The 19,659-nt window shown below is 43.2% G+C and overlaps 1 protein-coding gene and 1 long non-coding RNA gene across 2 annotated transcripts; one reads left to right on the forward strand and one right to left on the reverse strand.

Moving 5' to 3' along the window:
• Window positions 1-2,410: 2,410 nt before the first annotated feature.
• On the reverse strand, window positions 2,411-12,242 carry TNFSF14 (TNF superfamily member 14). The gene is made up of 4 exons (XM_081936561.1): window positions 11,547-12,242; window positions 8,855-8,891; window positions 4,705-4,752; window positions 2,411-4,051 (listed from the first exon to the last, which is right to left on the reverse strand). The coding sequence occupies exons 1-4, from the start codon at window positions 11,868-11,870 to the stop codon at window positions 3,630-3,632; spliced, it is 831 nt and encodes a 276-aa protein (XP_081792687.1). The 5' UTR covers window positions 11,871-12,242; the 3' UTR covers window positions 2,411-3,629.
• LOC309383727 lies at window positions 4,073-7,772 on the forward strand. Its single transcript, XR_014173908.1, has 3 exons — window positions 4,073-4,093; window positions 4,960-5,126; window positions 7,685-7,772. It is a non-coding gene; the product is annotated as an uncharacterized lncRNA (long non-coding RNA).
• Window positions 12,243-19,659: the final 7,417 nt, after the last annotated feature.

The following is a 19,659-nucleotide window of genomic DNA, read 5'->3' on the forward strand; positions in this document are numbered from 1 at the left end:
CTGAGAAGTGGGGGGGGGTTCCCTTTTGAGATTCTTGACCCATTATGTAACTGCAGCAGTGGTGGGTTGCAGGCAGTACGCCCTGGAGGGCCCACCTGCCCGCCCAGGCTCCTTACCTGTCTTTTAAGCCTTCCGTGCTTCCACGCACATGCATGGTGCGTACAGTGCCTCTGTGACGCTCCTCAGAGCAGCTAAGATGCATGCGTGTGCTGTGCCCATGTGGACGCCGCGGGACCTGTTCCAACTGTACCGGTTGGAACGGGATCCAGAACCCACACTAAACTGCAGGCAATGACTTCTCTTCCTATGATGAGATCTTATCTGATCATTCCCTAGGCAGCATCTTTCTCTCCCCTCCCCCAGACTCCCAGGGTCATTCTCACCAACAATTACAGGCAAAGGGTGCAGTCTGAAATGTCCAATAAGGTTATTTTCCCACCCCTCCTAATTACTAGCCTGTTTCTGGCATAAATCAGTGAAAGGCAACAGCTTTTAAAGCCTCAAAAGATGGTGTCCACTTAAGGGAGGAAATAGAAGTTTTAACCCTGATACAGATAAAGGTGGTTTATAGCTGTTTCACTCTGAGATTTTTGCATTGTGGTTAGGTGCAAATGGGGAAAAGCTCTAAGCCAAAGAGAGAGTGATTTTCATGTACTTGAAAGCACCCTGTATATTTTTAGTGATTCTTCAGGTTTCACTCATCTTCGGGAACATTCAATGTAAGAACTATCAAATGCTGCTGGTGGAGGAAACTCTACGTTCAACCTGAAGCTACAGGTTAGTGTCTTGGAATTTAATTTGTTCCTCTCATAAGGGCGAGTATTCAGTAAATGAAGCTCATTGGGCTTTCTACCACACTAGACAATGCTGCTAAAACTGAGCACATGGTTTTGGTTCAGGTTACAAAAAAGTTGCCGTTTTCCACCTACCACCCTTCTCTTTAACATACTCCAGCCAGCCAAGCATTGCAGGCCACAGGAAATCCTTTCTGTAATGCTATCGAGCCCCTGTGATGCGGTTTGACTAAAGGAAGCAAGTATGAGGCACAGCAGAAGCCATGCAAACCTATATAATAACATTGCAAACATCTATTGCCGTTTCTTTCCTATTTATCTCCAAATGAACCTAATTATTATCGGCTCTTCATCCATGGTTATCCAGAAACCTTTCTCCCGCTATACACAATAAGAAAAGTTATATTATTCTCAGTTTTACTTTATTAGCATTAAAAAAGGAGCATCTTCCACTGAGGCAGGCAGCCTGTGATGAGTTGCTGCACCAGGAGATACATTTTTTTGATACAAGAGCTATTGAAAAGTCAAGGAATCTAGCGTCAGGGAGTTTTTCCGAGATGTGTAAGTGGTTCTGTGAGAGGCACCTGTATGCATGTGTATCTTTTGACCAGAGTTGGCAAATAATTTATGAAATAAGAGAAAATGAGGTCTAATTGGCTTATGCCATCTCAACATCTTTTGCCATCCCTGCTTCTTCAATCGAACTTTACTCAGCACTGCATGACCACTGCATCTAGATAGCTGTTGCAAAAGCATATTTGTTTATTTTAGAGGTACAAAACCAGTCTTTCAATTCCAAAACAAAAAAATAAGGCTATTTATTATACAGATGAAAAGCCTACAGTATCAAATCATAGCAATATTGCAATAAAACACAAAAGAACAGGAAGTAACCGAATATCAGTCAACCAACAATAGCAGCAGGATGCCAAGCTTAACTCTCCCAAAAGCCTGGAAAATAAGAGGTTGTGACCAATCTCTCAAGAGTGAAAGCTTAGGGAGCCAACTAAACTTTCCAGGGCTTGGCCCTACTAGTGAGATTATCCCAGAATGTCTGCAAAAGATGTTATTTTTTTTAAAAAAAGATTTATGCTGCAACTGCATGATTAAAATCTAGCATTTTTACATGCTACACAGATAAAAAAGGACTTCATTTGGCTGTCGACATTTTGAATCTTCCTTCTGCTACCCCACTGACACTCCTGCCAGCTGAAGCAACTTATGTCCTGCAAGGCAAGAGGCCATGAGGAAAGCCTCTATCTAAACTGATGAAGCTTTGAAGGTAATACAAGAACTTTGTTGGGAAATAATCTGGAAACTAGCATAACTTAAACAAGGTGCAATATGGCATGGAGACATCCCTGGCTCCCATATTCTATCATAGCTCTAGTTTTCAAGTCCTATTTTAGAGCAGTCCCACAAACAATATATTTGACACATTAATCTTTGGAATTTTATTTTATCACACACACACACACACACACAGTAGCTGCTTCGTTAAAATTGCCTAGTGCCCTTCTTTGGGAGCCTGGTTTACGCCAATGTATAATGATCCTATTCAATACAAGATTAGGAATTAATCCATTTCCTTCTTATTCTTTGATTCTTTCTGCAGAAGGAGGGCTAGGCACTCATAGAAGAGAATGATTAATATAAACCCCTTCAAAGGTACTTTGGTAGGAGATGAGGGAGAAGCATCAGAGAATAAATAAGGCCTAAAGGCTCATAGTGGCAATGTCTATCCAAGTACATAAATGGCTTCCTGGGCTCCGAAGCCAATAATAAAGGAGTGACTTTATTCCTGACTACCCATGTCATATCATAGTCAGAAAGCTGCCCAGTCATTCAAGCTTAGCTTACATTTGACATTTCACTACAATGATAAGCAACAGTCACCAGCACAGGAAGCTCCTTGGCTCCACAATGCTGTGTCAGTGTAACTATAAAATGGCATTTGGGAATGTGCTGGGTAGACTATTCAAGATGAAGTGACTCATGAGTAAGCCTCCAAAAGCTTGATTCTGAATTTAGGGGCCTCTCTGTACTGCTGAGTTGAAGTGCTGCCCCCAGGCAGAACTTGTCTCTGCCCAGAATCCATCCCTGTCCTGCCTCTATTACTTTTGTTTCCATTCATGGGTAGTTCCCTGACTTCACTCCAAGGGTGACAAAATCTCAAGGCTGTCCTCTGGAAGGGTCAAGATAAGAGAGGAAAATATCATTCCAAGGCTTTCTCAGTGCTGGACTGCTGAAAACAAGACAAAGGCAACTTCATGGGGACAAGGAAGAACACGGAGACTGCATGGGCACGTTTATGCTGTAGGTGGGGAAAGGCCCTGTACATACAGCAGCTTTTCAGAGACCACAAGGTGATACATTGTCATCTCATTTTCTTTGTCCACCATGACTCCTTATCAGACTGACTGCAGGATTTTACAGAATTTCAAATAATAATAATGTATAGAAAATAGAGTTAGCCTTCCCCCACCCCCCAAAAAGAAGTGAATCTGTTACCTAAAACAGGCACTTGGGATGCCAGTCATGGGTGACTAATGGACAGCTCAGCCAAAGAAATGTCAGCTAGCTCTTTGAAGAAATAGAAGAAGTTCACCTATGTCCTCCCTCCCACACCAAATATTTTCTCACCCTTTTTTATTTTGGTCATGGCCAACCAACAGTTTATCAAACAACCTTTTCTTCTAAAAAATGAGCGAACCTTTTGCCCTTCCTTCAATATAGTTGAAGAATATCTGAAGCAACATTGAGAGATGACCCCACTACAGTACAAGGAAGGGGCCCCTCTCATTGCTCAACTAAAATCAAGTCTATGCACAGCCTTTAGATCATGAAGGTGCCAAATTGTGATACTGAGTCATCATTGTACAACAACAGCTCCTTGTTTGTTACTTTGATGAACACTTCATCCTCCTCTTCTAGATACACCATCCCAGCAAGGAAGCTATTGCTGTGCCACTGTTCACTGTCCTTAGAGTTGCAATAGGTAATATAGTTGGTCAGAAGTAATAGCTCCTTAGGATACCGAGATGTCCTTTTGTAAATGCTGTGGGTGAAAAGGGAATTTCTCTGATGTTTGGCTAGACAGCTTGAATATGCCAAGCTGAGCTTGGAGTAGACATAATAGTAGCCAGATCTGTTGCAAATCAGTGAACCAGCTTTGTAGTCCATGCCATGCAGAAAGGCAAACCCGTTCTGATGTTCCCACTGCAGGACTCCATCTATATTTGCAGTGTCAGGGGGTTCTGGAAAACACAACCAGCCTTGTTTCATAGATGGGCAGAGAGGTAAGCAAACAATTTGTCATAGAATCTTCACTAATAGATCAGCAATGAAAAGTAATTTTAACAACCTGGCTTCAAAACACACACATATACACATAGAGAACCCTGAACATTGGAAAATCATTGCCTCCATTTAAGCTGAAATGTCATTTTGGAAAGGGAAAGGACACTGAGCTCTGAGTTTTACCTCCTTCATCCCTACAGCCAGGTTCATTTCAACATAATATCCTCACATATGGGTGCTGTTTTACTGTAGATATGAGACAGCTACCCTCAGCTATGGTGCTCACTGGGTGATTTTAGTAGATAATTCCTCTCTCTTTCTTAGTCTACCCTCCATCACAAGGAATAAATTGAAGGAGGGAATACCACCTTACTCTCCTGGAAGGAAAGTGGAACAGAAATCTAACAGAGAAATAAATGACAACTTGAATGTCTGAGTTAGCTCTGCAGGTATCTAAAGCAATGTTCCTCAATCACAGCAATTTTAAGATGTGTGGATTTCAACTCCCAGAATCTCCCAATCAGATCTCAAGGATTCTGTCTTATTCACAAGCAGCTTCCATGCATTTAAAAGCTGAATAGAAATATGGCTTCATAAGAAGATTTCATACCTAGTGTCAGATGAGCAGATGGTCTTTTGAGAGGAAGCTTGGGTGGAGCTGTTAAAAGGAATAAGATGAAACTGATTGTTATCAAAACAGGTACCAGCTTGAGAAGGCTCTATACAAACTCAATGAAAGCTAATGAAGGCATATTACAAACGCTGCAAATGATAGAATGCAATTATATATTGAAAAATAAAACACACTAATTATTATATGCACTAAAACTATCAATAACATTAACTCCCTTTCATGACCCCATAGTGCCTGTTCGGGTAGAGTCTGGATGACTGGGTGGAGCTGAGTATTTACTGGCTGGATGCCCTTCCTGACACCTACATGGAGTTTGCAGCAGATATTTTTTCTGTATGCCCTAGGAGAAAAACATCTGCTACTATCTAAGATTGAACTTTCAATTTTCTGAGTGGGAGGTGAGTGTCTTCACCATTAGGATCACCTGTTCTGTAATTGTCCTGTAATTTGGGAACAAGAGATGATGTTCTCTCCCTGCATTTGCTAACTAGACTTTGAAGAGTAGGAGCATCTTTCTGAAGCAGGACCTGGTACCAAGACAGGTGCAGAATGGAAAATGTAATCATTTAGAGAATCAGGTTCTGCTCATTAGGACTTTGTGAATCAATGTCAGGGTCTTAAATTGTCCGTGGAAAAGGATGGCAGTCTAGGTATATTCCTCCCAGAATTGATGGGAATTAAAGAAGAGCATCATGTTTCTCTTTCCTATTCAATTGGGCCAATCAAGGTAACTGTCAAATAATTTTTGAGAAAATTGCGTGGCCTGGCTAGACAAATTGCATTTATTGATGTTTTACTTGCTCATTCAGCTTTTATTGATCTGATTGTGTTCAGAAGTTTCAAGATCACAACTCTCAGAATTCTAATAGTTATGCTATTTGAATGTCATATTTCATTGGGGAGATCTGGTGGGAAAAACAATTCTCAAATAGTAATTATTGTGGCTTATTTGGTAATAGACATTTCTTGCTTTTACTCTTTCCACTGCTGTTTCTATCAAGATGTATACTGCACATCTTTTTTATTGATCCTCCACACTCCTACAGTGTCTCACCCACAGTGTTTCTCCATGCTTATAATAGGTTACTATGAATTGTTCCACTAATGCGTTATACATTATTCCCTTAAAGTATGGAAAAATTGACACAGTATGTAACCAGAAGTATAACTGAGAGGGTGGGTAATGGAAGGTGTCTATTTTAAAGACTTGATTTAATTTTTTTAAACTCACCCAAGGAAATATAGAATTGCTATTGTCTTATCATATAGTGAAAAATCGGTCAAGATTTGATTCCAGTTCCCTAATCAAGTGATTTTTTTTGTTCTTAGTTGTTAATCATCCAGGTTGTTTTTTCCCCAAAGGTGCTGTTTCCAAAAGGCAACTGGATTTTCTTGGTTTTATTTTTTCTTTTGAAAGCTTTGTCTGTTTTGATAATAATGAAGTGAAGAAGCTTCTTGGTTGAGAAGCAAAATGTTTTCAAAGGGGGAAAAAACTCAAGACAGTCCAGTTGCCTTTTGGAAAAAGCATCTTTGGTACAGTTTTCTTCCTAGTGTTTTCCCACAAGTGCAGTATGCTTTTAAAAAAAATCACCTGAGTGCTAATCCATTGTTTGTGAGAGGATTTGACCAACCAGATTGTCACTAAACTTGGCATGATGGGCAGAGAGAAAAGGATTGACTTAAGGTCACCCAGCCATCTTGCATGATAAAGTGAGATGAGAATGCACAGTCTCGTGGTTTCTAGCCTAGTGCCTTAATCATTAAACCAAACCGGCTCTCAGATAGCCCTAATAATGTGAACTACAGCTCACAAAAGTTTATGCCAGAATAACACTGGTTCTTTTTAAAGTACCACAAAACTCTTCATTTTTCTTTGTATTTTGCCACTTGGTGCTCTAGCAAAAGGGCTAAAAAAGGGCCATTAAAGGGGCATTCATTCGTAATCTTCCAGTCCTCAACAAACCTTCCTCTAAACAGTTTTAAGCAGATCTTATATAGATTGAAACATTTTGCAAATTATTTAGTCTGGACTGCAGGCTTCCACTCTCAGTTACTATTTTCCTCATTCCTGTGCCCTCCCACCATCGTATTCCGGGAAAGCAATTGCCAATAACTTTTCTTCTTGTAAGTAGTGGTCCTGGACATATTATCTGTCTGTCTGCCTGCCTGTCTGTCTGTCTGTCGTAAAGTTAAAGGTTCCCCGCACACATATGTGCTAGTCATTCCTGACTCTAGGGCAGTGTTTCTCAAACTTGGCGACTTTAAGTCCTGTGGACTTCAACTCCCAGCATAGCTGGCTGGGGGATTCTGGGAATTGAAGTCCACAGGACTTAAAGTCGCCAAGTTTGAGAAACACTGCTCTAGGGGGTGGTGCTCATCTCTGTTTCCAAGCCGAAGAGCCAGCGCTGTCCAAAGACGTCTCCATGGTCATGTGGCTGGCATGACTAAACACCGAAGGTGCACGGAATTCTGTTACCTTCCCACCAAAGGTGGTTCCTATTTTTCTACTTGCATTTTTAGGTGCTTTCAAACTGCTAGGTTGGCAGAAGCTGGGACAAGTAACGGTAGCTCACTCCGTTACGTGGCGCTACGGATTCGAACCACCAACTTTTCTGATCGACAAGCTCAGCATCTTAGCCGCTGAGTCACTATGTCCCTTGTCTGCCTGCCTGCCTGCCTGCCTGCCTGCCTGCCTGCCTGCCTGCCTGCCTGCCTGCCTGCCTGCCTGCCTGCCTGCCTGCCTGCCTGCCTGCCTGCCTGCCTGCCTATCTATCTATCTATCTATCTATCTATCTATCTATCTATCTATCTATCTATCTATCTATCTATCTATCTATCTATATATCTATATATCTATATATCTATATATCTATCTATATATCATATCTATTACATCTATTTATCATCTATTTATCTATTAACAGGTGATTAAGTCCTCCATTTTTTTGCCTTTCAGAAATAGTTGCCTGTCTCTTCTGATGAAATGGGCAATGCTAAGAAATCCAGATCATTTCAAGTTTCAAGTTTCCTACCTGCAGAAGGTAAGCAGCATGCACTATCAGATCTCAGGGAACACTGCACTGTGAGAGGAATCAATGATGCCTCACATGCCTTGAGGAAGGATACTAAGTGGCCTTTTTGAAAGGCAGCGGTGGCACTAGGGCTGAAGTTCAGGCCCAGGGCCTCTAGTTCAGCTTCAGCCTCAGTGCTGCCACCTAGTGTTGTTGTTCAGAGTGGAAGGAAGATAGAGAATTGTTTCTCTTTTGTTTGGGGGAGGGGTTGACAAGCCAGCAGTGTCAAATTAGGGTTTTTTCCTACATTTGTGACATGCTGAATCCAAATGGTTTGCCATCTGTTGGAAAATGAATCTGAGAAATGCTAATCTGTTAAGCCTTAACAGTGAAGAGAATATGCCCAAGTGTTTCTTTCGTACAGTCAAAACACACTGATTAATGATTGAATTGAAATTCCTTTCCTCTTTCCTATATTTCATTGCAAATCAATACTATTCACCATTGTCTATGGATATTCTCAGTCCTCCAGGTCATGGTTGTCCCAAAAGTGTCCCCCCACAAAAAGGCAACTGGACTTTTGGAAATAGCTGAAGAAGCTTCTTGGATGAGAAGCAAAACATCCAGTTGCCCTTTGGGAAGAAAAGCACTTTTGGAGCTCTTCACTATTGGAAAGAAAAGGGCAAACAGTATTCCCATATACATTTGCATATCCACTGGGTGGGGCAGAATGGGCTAAAATAGGACTCTTCGTTATCAGTAAACTTCCCACCCTGCAGAGAGAAGGAATAGCATGTAAACTGACTGAATCTGCAGCATAGAAATTGTCACTTAGCATTGGAAGGATTGGTTGTGAGCCATCAAGTTAGTATTGAATTTTAGTGACCGCAGATAGATTTGCTCCATCACCCTCTTTCTCTAACCTGGTCCTTTGCTTTATGGAGCTGTCATGTGGGAATAGAACTTTCTGTAGTACCATATTACACTATCTATGAAATCTGTTTTAATTCTACTTCCTACTAATTGCTGAAAAATAATGACTCTGAGGCACTTAAAGGGTATCACGTGGAAACAAGTCTAGGTGAAGACTGAAACAAAAGAGAAGAGAAACGTACCTTGTATAATTTTTTCAGCAGTTGCATTGGCTGCTCCCTAAAAAACAAACAAACCAGTAGACAATTGTTAATAAACCAAGTAAAAAAGCACTCTCCTTTTGCTACCTATACATGCTTCTTCTCCAAAAAACTTGCTTATTTATTTAACACATTTCTTTAGAATATTAATTTCCACCAAAAGAAAGAGAATCAAAGTTCAAAACCAAATTCTGAACAAAAGTCTGGATTCCACATGTTGCTCCCTTCTATTTCTCCAGTACCATGTTTTCCTGAAATTAAGATACAGTCTTATTTTCTTTTTACCCACGAAATATTATTATCGGTGTGTGTGTGTGTGTGTGTGTGTGTGTGTGTGTGTGTGTCTTATTATTTTGGGGATGCAGAAGGTGGCAAGCATGGGACTGCATGTCCTGTCGCCCCCGTTACCTCCCCTCCCTGTTCTTTGCACCGGCCAAGTGGCTGGCCAGCACTGCCTTGGCATGTTCCATCACTGCCATGCGTCGTGTTGTGCTTTCTTTGTGAGGGGGACAATCTGGGGAGCGAGAGATTCATGGGGACAAGGAAGAACACAGAGACTGCATGGGCACACACTGCATGGGCACACACACACACACACACACACACACACACATCAGGGGTTGCCACAAAGAAGAGGGAGTCAAAATATTCTCCAAGGCACCTGAGGGTAGAACAAGAAGCAATGGGTGGAAACTAATCAAGGAAAGAAGCAACTTAGAACTGAGGAGAAATTTCCTGACAGTTAGAACAATTAATCAGTGGAACAGCTTGACTCCAGAAGTTGTGAATGCCCCAACACTGAAAGTCTTTAAGAAGATGTTGGATAGCCATTTGTCTGAAACGGTATAGGGTTTCCTGCCTAGGCAGGGGGCTGGACTAGAAGACCTCCAAGGTCCCTTCCAACTTTGCTATTGTATTTTATAGATCATGCATGGGATGAATTGGTCAAGATATCCTTACAGGATTCTTTAACATTCAATCATTATTCACTTTGATGAGTTGAATTATCACCGAGAGTATCCTGTGTTGTATCTTCTTAAGAAAGGATGAGTAGTGCCTGAAAATATTCTGCAAATGCCTCAGCAAGGGAAATTGGCGAAGGCATAAATATGGGTGAAAAATAGCGTATATTTCTTAGAACTGCCTATCTCTGCCCCCAAATCTAGTTGTATTTGCAAGAGCAGAAAGTCAGTATGAACGGAAACCAGCAAAAACAGAGGAAGAGAACTCTCCTTTTTGCATGAAAACCTGTGCTATTATGGTTCTATTAGAAACGTGATAAAAACAGAAACCTCCTAATGTTCTATATCCTGATCTCGTGCTCAGCCTACATATGCACGGAAATAAATCTTAAATCATGGAAAGTCATTATTAATAATAATAATAATAATAATAATAATAATAATAATAATAATAATAATAATAAATAATTGTTATCATTAGTTTGGGTATGCATTTATATTATTATGTTATTATGATTTTTTTTATTATATTGTACCAGGCTAACCAGGAATAGCTATAAAAAAAAGAAAATTGTGCTTCTCATTGGAAATTACATATAATCCCATCTATAAAATAATGGCAAATCAAGTTTTGGGAGATATAAAAAAGGACATATTTGAAAAACAAATCTAATATAGAATTCAATTCAGCATGGAAACCATTCCTTGATTATGTGCCTTGAAACACATCTGAAGTTTGAATCTCTGTCAACATAAGGTTTTAACCCTAAGCCAGAATAAACGGATATCATTTCCCCCTATTTTTGCCTTTTTTCAGTAGTCAGACAGAAGTGTCCAAAAAAAGAAAAAAGAGGATTCTAGGATAAGAAGCCAAATGTATATTAGAGCTACAGTGGCCGGATTCACAAATCAGGCTAATTCACAATTAATCATGGTTTATGAGTATAAACTCTTAGTGGGTTTGGTTCACACCAATGATTTAGAAAGCATGCAATGGCTCATTTATAGAACATGCTACCAAAATCAGGCAAGCTATCGATCTGACTTGGAGGAATATATGAAGATCAGCCTCTGTCATTTTTTCCTTTAAAAAAATGGAAAATAGTTGTAAAATATTGAAAGATTCCAAATAGAAGATACTCTGTTGACTTATCTGTAAAATTATCCGAAAGAGGCAAGGTTACTGTTTAATTGCACTTTGTATTTCCATCTAATACAAGGTACATTAAAAGAGACTAAAAATGGCATTGCCACATACTAATTATTGGTTTCATGCTTAGATCAGATTAATTGAATAGCTTTTAAAAGCTCCATTGTTTTAAATGACCTTTGAAATTACATCCTGCTGTTCAGTTAACTTGCTGGAAGTACCTTTCTCTCTGTGTCTCCCACCAATAATTTTGCATTTTGAAAGCTACTTTGACCATTGTCAGTACACCCCTCTGAATTTATCATACCTAAGAAATTATTGTTCTTTTTTCTCCAACATACCACAAATATCCCTGCACAGATACAAGAGCACACACTTAGTATGTGGAGCCAACCACACTAAGAAACGATATCATAGCTGTCCTGGTTTCAACTGAAGAGAAACCAAATACTACTACATCAAGGACACACGGTCCAGCATATTCATTGACTAGGTTCCTCCTCCAACTCCTTCCTGTCCCATTACAATCTCATTCTCACCACACTTTATCACTCTCTATGACCTTTGCCATCGCTGTATCCAGTTCCTTGCGAAAGGAAATCAGGAGATAGGCTTGGATGGTTAAGCCACTCAGCATCAGCAGTACCAGGAGCCCCAAGAACAGCTGACCAGCTTGCCATTTCTTCGGATTCCTCCGTCTGGGCGGCACAAAGGGAACATCCCTTAATGTTGGATCCACAACAAAAACAGAGGGGTACCCTGCAGCTGCTTCCATCATGTATCCTTCAGGGGAAATGTGGATGGAACTGCAGAACCCAGAGGCGTGCTGCTTATCTGCAGACTGAGTCTTGTACATGAGAGAGAGAGAGAGAAAGAGAGAAAGCATGCAACGCCCACAAACCCTGGGGAGGAAACCACAAGGTTACTCAACTGTCCTTTATACATGCCCTGGCCATGTTTGACTTGGTGGGCTGGGACTTCCTTGAGGGAAGCTACTTCTCTTGTCTTTTCCTGGGTGGGTACATCAGGTTTTGGGTTTGAACACTGACATTTTGCACTTCCCACCTGTTGCCATGAAGGGAAAGATGTGTGTAACTGGGGGTAGGGCTGTCCTTCCTTCAGGATTGCTGTCTGCTCCCAACTCATGACCAGTGAAAACTGAACCCAAAGTCCATAAAAAGAGAAGCCCTTGGACTACAGGTAGGTGGAAAGAAGTGTTGGGGTGAGCACCTTACTCACTATGTAAGACAAATTTGGTTAGCTAGACAATAGATAACCCTCTCCTTTTAAAGTCCATAAATCAATATATTTTTTAAAAAATGTATTTTTGTGATAGAGGTGAATGCTTTGGTGAGAACTCTGAATGAAAAGACAGCAAATGAAACACCACAAGCAAGCTTTGCTTCTTGAAAATATGTCTCTCCTTATCATGCAGATGGGTAGTGTTCTGTCCCAAGCCTCTAATTTATACTGACGCCGGCTTGGCTGTCTGCCACAACTTAGGAGGGAGATAGGCAACCCCTTGGTTGGAAGTCCAGAAAATTATCTCTTGTGAAAACAAGGCCTGAACTCATGGATTTCTTCAAACGTTCGCTACACCTGGATAAATACTGTTGTTTCCTGCAAAATTCCTCTCCTATCACCCCACCTATAAGCTCTCTGGGAGGGGCCACTCAGTAGCCACCTGTTTCCTATTTCCTTCTATGAGCCTGTTTCCAAAGCTGCTCCCTCCTTCTATCAGCTCTACGCATCCACACGTCAGGGACAACCTGCCTCTGTTCCTCCTCACTGCTCCCTGATTCAGACGCCACCTGGTGGCTAACAGGCCTCTCTAGTCCCTGCTCTGACTCCGAACACCCCCCAGAGTCTTCCTCAGCCTCCAGGGCAGTCCCATAGTGATCATTGCTGTCAGATTCCACCAACAGCTTAGCCGGCCGCTGCTAGGCCACAACAGGTAAAGAGTATTTAAATCTAACACGTTGATGATTCAGTAGCAAGGAATAGACTCTGTTCTTGCCAGCCTTTGGCACTCTTCAGTTATTGGAAATACAACTCCCAGAATTCCATAGCAAAATGAGTTACACTGTGGGCAGGAATCAACAATATGGCACTTCCCTCCCTTCTTTGTATGTAACTTCCATACATCAGTGACATCTGCAAAGGAATCCATCAGACAATTGCATTCCAGGAAGTCCTGGGTGGTCATATACACTTCCTCTTTTCAGCTGAAACTAAACCGGTTGCTCTGATGGAATAATGCTCCTTATTCCCTTTGAATAGGTCAACTTAGTATCACTGAAAGTTTCACATGACTGCGATGATCCCCTTTTTTCTGATGAACTGTCCCTGATCTCTCCCTGGGGACACAATTGAGGAATTCCACCCACTGAATAGTATCTGCTGACAGTGTTAAATGCAGTCACAAGGAAATCCAAGCATCCTCTGTGTTTGTGGGCTTGACAACACAGAACAATACACTTTCCTTCTTTTATCAGTCTTCTTTCCCTTTGACCTTTCTACCAAGAAAAATCATTCCCCCTCCCAGTTGCCCTCAGAGGCAAATCTACAAAAGAATAGTTCCCCTTCTTGGTTTGTGTCATGAAAATAGGAAGGCTGCAGATCTTATAGCTCCTCTGTCTTTCTCCAGCTGCTGATGCAATGGCAAATGCTGGATTTTCCAATATTATATCAGTCTTAGTTTCATTAATTTAAGGAAGAGAAATGGACTTGGGGAAGCTTTGACTAAGTCAGTGTCATCCAGAGGCCTTGGGTAGAGATGGGTTCCTACTGGTTTGGACCGGTTCCGCTGAGTAGGTAGTAACTCGGCCTGCCACTCCCCTGAACTGGTTCTCTCAGCAGCGCCATAGAACTGCTATCTTGTTTTTTGCTTTTGCGCATGCACAGAAACATTTTTTTAGTACTGCACATGCGTGCGTAGCGTCCCTGAGCGAACTGGCAGTAGCAGCAGCTGGAACCCACCCCTGATTTTGGGTTATGAATCCAAATTTTGACATCTTTAGGTGGGCCTAGGTTGTGGAAGGTTGCCCAGCGAAGGACTTCCAAATGAGATGCATATTGAAAGCAAGGCAGCTTGTACATCAAACTCATATTGGGATTGGCCTTGAATAGCTTTGGTCTGCTACCTCATGAGTGCCTGGGGTACAAGGAGGGAGGCAACCGCTTGAGGATGTGGCATAGCTTGGTGCTGAACAAAAGTGGAAATTCACATAATGATTTGAAATACTGTATTTTTTGGAGTATAAGATGCTCTGAAGTATAAGACACACCTAGCTTTTGGGGAGGAAAACAAGGGAAAAAAACTGTCTCTGCCTCCCAGCAATTTGCCTCCTTGCAGCAAACAGATAGTTTCACTTTCAATTTTAGTTTTAGCACGTGTCTCCCGATGATCAGCTGTTTCAGGCTAGGATTGCCATAGCCCTGGGATGGCGAACCTACGGCACACGTGCCACCTGTGCTCCGGAGTCACTTCCGGTTTGCTGGTAGGGTCATTTTCTGCTCTCTGGAGGCATCAGAGAAGCTCCTGAAGCCTCCGGAGGGCTTCCAGGGGGGTCGGGGAGGCTGTTTTTGCCCTCCCCAGGCTCCTATAAAGCCTCTGGAGCCTGGGGAGGGCAAAAAAAGCATGCAAAAAATGGGGGGTTGCGCCTGTCATGCACGCATGCACGCTTGGTGGTCGCGCATTGCATTATGGGTAAGGCATGCCCATGCACGACCCCCCCTGTGCTCCTCCACTTATGGCACACGAGCCAAAAAAGGTTCGCCATCGCTGCCATAGCCTATTGCCGCTTCCACAAGTCCCATTTTCCAGTTTGCTGCAAGCAGGTAAATTGCTGGGAGGCAGAGGCCAAAGGGTGGGGGCTGGTGGGTGTGTGGGGTTACATTTGGTGTATAAGACACACCCAAATTTTCACCCTCTTTTAGGGGGGAAAAAGGTGTGTCTTATACTCTGAAAAATACGGTCATCACTCTTAGGAGTCCACAACTGGACAATTTTGTTTTCATCATCACCTGCTTGAACTGAACTTTTAAGTAATTTTTCCTTGATGGAAATATTAATTTTATGTTGTTTTTCAGAGAATCTGGCACAGTGATGGCTAAACTTTTTGTCGTCGTGTGCCAAAAGCGCAGCACACGCACATATGACAGCGCGTGTGCACGCACTGTAATGCAATGCAGATGCAACTCCCCCATCTACCCTGCACCCTTGCACTTATGCAGGTGACTTCCCACATGCACGCATGACCCCCCCGTGCTCCCCCACCCCCATGCATGGCCCTCCCCCCCCACTTTTGGCTTCCAAGTTGGTGCAGGAGGCCTTCCAGTCCCCAAACAGAGCATGGGGGGGGGTCATTTTGGGACTGGAAGGCTCCATGCACCAACCTGGAAACCAAAACAGGGTGCGAGGGCACATACTTCTCTAGGTTAATCATCTGTGGCTCTCAGAAAAATATTCAGGCTTGTACAGTTAAAACCTGATTCATACTTGTAATCATATGTGAGGACTAGAACAATGAAGACGTAGCTGGTGTGTGTGTGGGCAGCAGTCTTATGTATATTACAGACCACATGATCGGAATATTATGCTATATTTAAGGGTAGTGTGGAGGAGGGACACAGACATCTTTAAAAAAGCCAGAAAATGTATTTCTTTCCTCTTCTAAAGTCCATTTCAGTGCGCTGAGAAAAATCATGAGGTTTGTGTAACATGAAATAATTTTTCTAACACTATGACGATCTGTACAAGCTGTGCAAAGACTATAAGAAGTTTGACAAAAAGTTTTTTTTCATGACTGGACGGTGAGGCTCACACCTGTTTTTTTCGCTCTCTATCCCTGCCCTGTTAAGGTGGGAGACAAAAATGCCGTAAAGTCTTTTTGCTTTCTGCAGAAAATAAAAACTGATTATCAGTAGCTTCGTGTTCAGAGTTTCATTGGAATTATCAGATTCTGAGCTGAATTCAAAAACCTTACATATTTTCCTGGTGCCCAAACACGGGGGCATCTTATCTCGAGGGCAATGTTCCCTTGGGGCGGCTCCCATTGAGCGCCACAAACCATCGTCATCTTTGGACAGACAGAGAGCCTTCTTGTTATCTCCCAGAGGAAACTGGACCTGGAGGATCTCAACGTCAAGAGCGCTCCCAGGGCCCTTGCCCCTGGTGACTTCGTGACCACCAAGAACGGAGGACTCCACTGTGAGAGGACCTGAACGCCCTCTCTAAATCGAGGCACTGAAGGTTTAGGAGGTGGGAAAAGGGAAGACCAACTGGGTGGTGATGGTGGTGAATATAATTTCATTAAGGGGAGAGGTGGGGAGTGTTGCATGAATGAAAGAATGAGACAGAGAAATTCCTGTTAGAGGTTTGCTCCGACATGAGTGAGGAGGAACGATCTGTGATTCTGTCTCCCTGAGAGGAGAATGGCCGTTGACTTCCGAAGTGACAATTGATGCGTGTTTGTTGAATATTCTGGGGGAGGTCTGGTCCCAGTCCGACCTACAAGGGGGGCCAGAAGCTAGCCTCGATTCTGACGGAAAGGAACTGGGAAACTCCTTAAGGACATGGGAAATAGGCAAGGCATAGGAATTGTTGGTCTGACCACTTTAAGAAAAATGTACACTCCTTTAGAATGTGTTTTTAGCAACTGGAAAGCATTGAAACCCCGGGTGACTTTTAAGATAAGCTTTAGTAAGAGCAAGCTCTGAACCTTTTGCAACACCATCTGGCCCACATACATTCTTGGTCCACAATCTCCGCCATGGCCAAAAGAAGGTTCAGTGAATATAGAAGAGATTAAAGCCTTAACTGACTATCTCAATGCTCGAGGAAAATTAGAGGAAGAATTATATACGGATTTCTTCCTCAATTTGGCACTGAGACACAATGACATTTTGAACCCACCAGACTTTTGCCATCGAAAGTCTGTTCTGTTCGAAAGGGGGTGAAAGAAGAAAAAACTGTGCTGGAAGAGATTTTTGAAGATCAACTGGAGAAAGAATTTCCACCCCCTTACAATCCAGAGCTAAGCAATCCTCCTGTTCCAGTCCCTCCACCTCGTCCCCCTTCTCTTCTTCAGCCCAGAGTGGCAGAGAGGGCTAATTTCAAACGGCTTTTTTTCCTTTTGCCAAAACCCAATTTTTCTGCTGCTCAGCAGGTGATCTGGTGGGTGTCCAAAGGTGTTGGGCACACTACGGAAGGAATGTGGGAGCAGGCGCAGCCATTCCCGGTGTTGCGGCCAGTGAGTCCGATTTCATTGAACTTGCCTCTGATGGCGCGCGAGCAGGCACAGCTGTTCCCAGCCTCAGTGGCAGCTCCGGTTCACGGACTGACCTTCCTGTCAGAGTGCTGGCAATGGTGGCTTCCCAGACACCAGCCAGTTTTATTGTTCCAGAGCCACATGGAGAGGTTAGGGAAGATCCTAATCTGCCCTCTGTCAGTGGCAGCAAAGGTGGCTCATTTTTCCCACAAGGCTCTTTGGAGTTGAGCCCAGGAAATTAGCGCTCAACCCAGGAGAGCAGCTCCCATCCTGCCCTCTCCTGGTCACCCACCAGGAACAAAGTAGCGCACAGGAACTATGCTGGGAGACGGAAAGGACATCACGCTAGGCTGCCTCTTCCCTGCGGTGGCTGGAATTTCTATTGGGCGATTCCATGCTTACATGACTTCCTCCGCATGGATGCACCCGGCAGCAGTGGTGGTGATGGCAGAGAGCTTGCCTGGGCTCTCTGCCATCCCAGAACTGTGCTTCACTGGGAAGTTTTGCATGGATGTGCCTGACTGCAGCAGCTGCAGCAGCGGTGGCAGAGCCCACCCTGCCTTTGGGGGCCATTTCCCCAGCCGAATCAACCACGGCGGCACCAACGGATGGCAAGATGTTCTTTCTTTCATCGGCAGGAGAAGAAAGAAAGTGCTCCGGGAGGGCAGGTGCCAGGCAGATGCCCCGGGGTGCTGCACATGTGCACCACCTGCCCTCCTGGAGCACTTTCTTCCTTCTCCCACTGCTTGTTGGTGCCGCCGTGGTTGATTCGGCTGGGGGAACGGGCCCCCAAAGGCAGGGTGTGCTCTGCCACTGCTGTTGCTACTGCTGCTGTTAGGCGCATCCATGCAGGAGAACTCCCCAGCGTGGCGCATTTCCGGGATGGTGGCATATTCTTTCTTTTGCCGGTAAGGGGGGGGAGGGTGCGACTGCCATCGCTACCACTCCAGTCTAGTATGCCAGATTTTCTCTACCTCTTCTGGCATACCGTACCATACTGGGAGGAACCCACCTCTTTTCCTAAGATGTTTTGGCATTTGAAACTTTAAGTAGCTGTCTATTTGAAAAGTATGTTTGTATGTGCTCAGCCATCTCAAGTTACCCACCTTACTAAGGATAGTTATACCATTTTGCACTTCTATATCCTTTTTTTAGTTTGTTCCCTGTTATTCAGGAAAACAAGCCTCTATTGTAAATCTAGTATAGGAAAATTATCCAAGTCATTTTCCTGGTTTATTGTTTGTATGTCTCCTTTAATTACTAAAACATCAGCCAGTTTCTTTTGTATGCCCAGTGTAACATCTTTCGTCAGATCATTGAAGCTGGTCGTTTGTAAATCCACTTTCAATTCAGTCTTGATCTTATCAAATGAAACTAGTTCCACTTCCATAACATCTTTTAGATAAATCTCTCCATAGGAGCAGATGTTCTCTATTGATACTATCAATAATAATTTCCAATTTCATTTTTCAAAAGCATCTTTTAGTATGTCCAATGTTAGAATATTTTGCTCCAGAGGTGGTATTCAGCCAGTTCTAACCAGTTCTTGTGAACCGGTAGCAATTTTTTTGCCGGTAGCGGAATTTCAGAGAACCAATAAATACCACCTCTGACTGGCTCAGCCCCTTCCCCTTCCAGGAGTCCCCACTCACACTGTTTTGGCTCCCAGGTAAGTGCAGGGAGGCTTGCTAGGCCCAAAATGGGGCATGGGGGGGTTGCGGTGTCCCCCTTGCGCCCCATTTTGGCTCCAGGAGTCTGCAGGGAGGCCTGCTAGCAAATGGGGCACAGGGGTGTGTGTGCCTAGCAAGCCTCCCTGGAGCCCCCTGGGAGCCAAAATGGGGTGCAGGGGGCCTTCAAGGAAGAAAGGAAGGAAGGGAGGGAGGGAAAGGAGAAAGGAAGAGAAAGAAAGAAAGAAAGAAAGAAAGAAAGAAGAAAGAAAGAAAGAAAGAAAGAAAGAAAGAAAGAAAGAAAGAAAGAAAGAAGAAAGAAAGAAAGAGGGAGGGAGGTGTTAGAAAGAAAAAAATCAGGTGGGAGAGCGCTCTGCAAAGAAGAAAATGTCGCTTTAAATCAGGAGTCTCCAAACTTAGCAGCATGGCTGGTTGAGGAATTCTGGGAGTTGAAGTCCACAAGTTTTAATGTTGCAAACTTTGGAGACTCCTGCTTTAAATTGAAAAGCCTTCCGAAGCTGCTGGGAAGGAGGTTTTTAATCGCAGAAGCGAAGTGACATTCCGCAGTTCGTTTCTGGGTCAGCTGAACTACAAACTGGATAAAAGGAAGGATTCTTATATGGTTCTATATTTCTGAAAATTTTGGGGTTTGTGCAATATGGGCTTTGTGTTTCTAAAAGGGTTTGGGTGATTCCCATTGTGGCTAAATGACTTTTGTCCTGTGTCAGGTCTTGAG

This window comes from Natrix helvetica (assembly GCF_964273705.1).
Source record: "Natrix helvetica genome assembly, chromosome: 1".
Lineage (NCBI taxonomy): Eukaryota > Metazoa > Chordata > Lepidosauria > Squamata > Natricidae > Natrix > Natrix helvetica.

Excerpts from the sequence above, each read along its gene's own strand:
- TNFSF14 (XM_081936561.1), bottom strand. The coding sequence starts at position 11,870 with ATGCTTTCTCTCTTTCTCTCTCTCTCTCTCATGTACAAGACTCAGTCT. Across the intron at positions 8,892-11,546 it reads TGGATACAGCGATGGCAAAG|GGAGCAGCCAATGCAACTGC; the intron begins GTCATAGAGAGT and ends TTTGTTTTTTAG. Across the intron at positions 4,052-4,704 it reads ATCTGCTCATCTGACACTAG|AACCCCCTGACACTGCAAAT; the intron begins GTATGAAATCTT and ends TGTGTTTTCCAG.